The sequence below is a fragment of the Hyperoodon ampullatus genome, assembly GCF_949752795.1.
Source record: "Hyperoodon ampullatus genome assembly, chromosome: 8".
NCBI lineage: Eukaryota > Metazoa > Chordata > Mammalia > Artiodactyla > Ziphiidae > Hyperoodon > Hyperoodon ampullatus.
In genome coordinates this window covers 46,032,338-46,035,418 of record NC_136921.1, presented here as the reverse complement: position 1 = coordinate 46,035,418, position 3,081 = coordinate 46,032,338, and the positions used below count along the sequence as shown (strand labels likewise).

Here is a 3,081-nt window from a genome sequence, read left to right as displayed (position 1 = left end):
GATGAATAGATAAGAGTAAATTATAAGGAGTTTTTTAGTCGTTGTTTATAAGTTACTTAAAGGCAGTTCTTTTAAGCCTTTTAAATGTTTCAGTATACTATTAATTTACGTTATGTAGAAGATGACTGACTTAGCAAATGCACACACTGGTCCAGCCAATTATCACAGACCTTAAAGTAGTAGAGTCAAAACCAATGAGGCTATCCTGATGCATGTTAACCCACACTGTTAATTTAGCATTTGAAGCTAGATTTAAAAGCAAAAACCTATTACCCTTCATATGAGGCTCCATCAGTTATTAATTAAAGATTATGCATTCTGCTTTTCCCTGGTGTGTTTCTGTCCTGATCAACTGTTCCCTGAAACAGTGGTCTTTTATCTCCATCCACCTTCTCTCCCACCTAAGTGTGTGCCACTAACCCATGGAAGATTTGACGGACATGGACATGAGCCCCCTGAGGACCCAGAACTATCTTTTCAGTTGTGAACTAAAGGCCGACAAAGATTATCACTGTAAGGTGGATAATGATGAAAATGAGCACCAGTTATCTTCAAGAACGGTCAGTTTAGGGACTGGTGCAAAGGATGAATTGCACATTGCCAGAGCAGAGGAGATGAATTATGAAGGCAGCCCAATTAAAGTACCACTGGCAACTTTGAAAATGCCTGTGCAGCCAACGGTTTCCCTTGGGGGCTTTGAAATAACACCACCTGTGGTTTTATGGTTGAAGTGTGGTTCAGGGCCTGTGCATATTAGTAGACAGCACTTAGTAGCTGTGGAGGAAGATGCAGAGTCAGAAGATGAAGAGGAGGAGGATGTGAAACTCCCAAGTATACCTAGAAAGCGTTCTGCCCCTGGAAGTGGTAGCAAGTTTCCACAGAAAAAAGTAAAACTTGCTGCTGATGAAGATGAAGATGATGATGAAGATGACGATGATGATGATGACTTTAATGATGAGGAAGCTGAAGAAAAATCTCCAGTAAAGAAGTCTGTATGAGATACTCCAGCCAAAAATGCACAAAAATCAAACCAGAATGGAAAAGACTCAAAACCATCAACACCGAGATCAAAAGGTCAAGAATCCTTCAAAAAACAGGAAAAAAATCCTAAAACACCAAAAGGACCTAGCTCTGTAGAAGACATTAAAGGAAAAATGCAAGCAAGTATAGAAAAAGGTGGTTCCCTTCCCAAAGCGGAAGCCAAATTCATCAATTATGTGAAGAATTGTTTCCAGATGACTGACCAGGAGGCTACTCAAGATCTCTGGCAGTGGAGTAAGTCTCTTTAAGAAAATAGTTTAAACAGTTTGTTAAATTTTTCCATCTTATTTCATTTCTGTAACAGTTGATATCTGGCTGTTCTTTTTATAATGCAGAGTGAGAACTTCTCCTACCATGTCTGATAAATGTTGTCGAGGTTCCATTGCCAAGAATGCGTTGTCCAAATTGTCTGTTTAGTTTTTAAAGGTGGAACTCCACCCTTTGCTTGGTTTTAAGTATGTATGGAATGTTATGATAGGACATAGTAGTAGTGGTGGTCAGACAAATGGAAATGGTGGAGAGACAAAAATAGACATGTGAAATAAACTCAGTATTAAAAAAAGATTATGCATTCTTACACATTAAATACATATACACAAAGGCCTCTTTTTAAAAAAAAAATTTTTATTTATTTATTTATTTTGGCTGCGTTGGGTCTTTGTTGCTGTGCACGGGCTTTCTCTAGTTGCGGCGAGCGGGGGCTACTCTTTGTTGCGGTGTGCGGGCTTCTCATTGCAGTGGCTTCTCTCGTTGCGGAGCACAGGCTCTAGGCACGCAGGCTTCAGTAGCTGTGGCATGTGGGCTCAGTAGTTGTGCCACACGGGCCCTAGAGCACAGGCTCAGTAGTTGTGGTGCATGGGCTTAGCTGCTCCGCAGCATGTGGGATCTTCCCGGACCAGGGCTCGAACCCGTGTCCCCTGCACTGGCAGGCGGATTCTTAACCACTGTGCCACCAGGGAAGCCCACAAAGGCCTCTTTTTAAGACAAAAAAACCTCCAGTTATAAATAGACTGCAAAGCATGAGGAACCTCCCTAGCCAATTGGCAGGGTGCTCCCTGTTGCAAAAACATACCAGCACAGGAGTCTGTCATCTGTTATGAGGCATCCAAGGATCTGAGTGCTTGGGAGGTAGAGTTCCTCTCTAGCTCTGGGAAGCCCAGCTCTGGCTGGGGCCAAATCAAGAATTACTGTGAAGCTCTTGAAACCTACAGATACAAAAAATAAATAAATAAAAACTCTCAGATATTTTGTATTAAAAGTTTTGGGGGACTTCCTTGGTCACCACAATGAGAAGCCCATGCACCACAATGGCGAGTAGCCCCCGCTCGCCACAACTAGAGAAAACCTGCGTGCAGCAACGAAGACCCAACGCAGCCAAAAATAAATAAATAAATTTATTTATTTAAAAAAAAAAAAAGAAGAAAAGAAGAACATCTTCCTTAGAGATAAAAATGGCAGACACCCCTAACATCTAAATAACAAGTAAGGCCCAACATCAGTGAGGCTGCCAGCACAGAAATAATAAAAACAGTTAACATCCAAAAAGGCCTCTTTCCCACCGAAGTTTTTAAAAGTCTCCCTTAAACAATGAGTTAGAGGAAATATAAAAATAAAAAAATAAAAAGTTTTGGGTAGAGTTCTAGAGACAGCAGACTCAAAACATAGGTGAAGCGCCAACAAAGCTTGATGGTAGGGCAGATCAGTACACCTTGCTGCTGATTTAAAAACCTAACCTAGAGTATTGCCTCAAAATTAAGAATTAATGCACTAATACAAATCTAAATTTGTAAAATTATTGTTGAACTCTGCTTCCTAAGAAAGATCTTTCAGGGTCCTTTGACTTGCTTAGTTCTTAAGGGCAGTATTAAATGGGATACTATCTTTGTCTAATGTAAATATGGTCACCATCTTATAATTGGGAGACCTGAAGTCAGAGAGGTAAGGAATTTTCCTTATATCACACTGCAGAAAAATGAGTTTGTAATAGAATTCAAATATTTTCAACCAGTAACTAGAAATGACAACAATCATATAGCCAAC

The 3,081-nt window shown here is 40.2% G+C and overlaps 1 protein-coding gene across 2 annotated transcripts; it reads left to right on the top strand.

Moving 5' to 3' along the window:
• Window positions 1-422: 422 nt before the first annotated feature.
• LOC307057267 (nucleophosmin-like) lies at window positions 423-1,289 on the top strand (the record flags this gene model as incomplete). 2 transcript variants are annotated; one of them, XM_079710399.1, is made up of 3 exons in its annotated part: window positions 423-480; window positions 775-992; window positions 1,077-1,289. In XM_079710399.1, 3 exons carry the CDS (start codon window positions 423-425, stop codon window positions 1,287-1,289), a joined length of 489 nt encoding a protein of 162 aa, XP_079566525.1. The 2 variants fall into 2 exon arrangements, with proteins under 2 accessions (XP_079566525.1, XP_079566524.1); XM_079710398.1 differs by having other exon boundaries at window positions 423-992.
• Window positions 1,290-3,081: the final 1,792 nt, after the last annotated feature.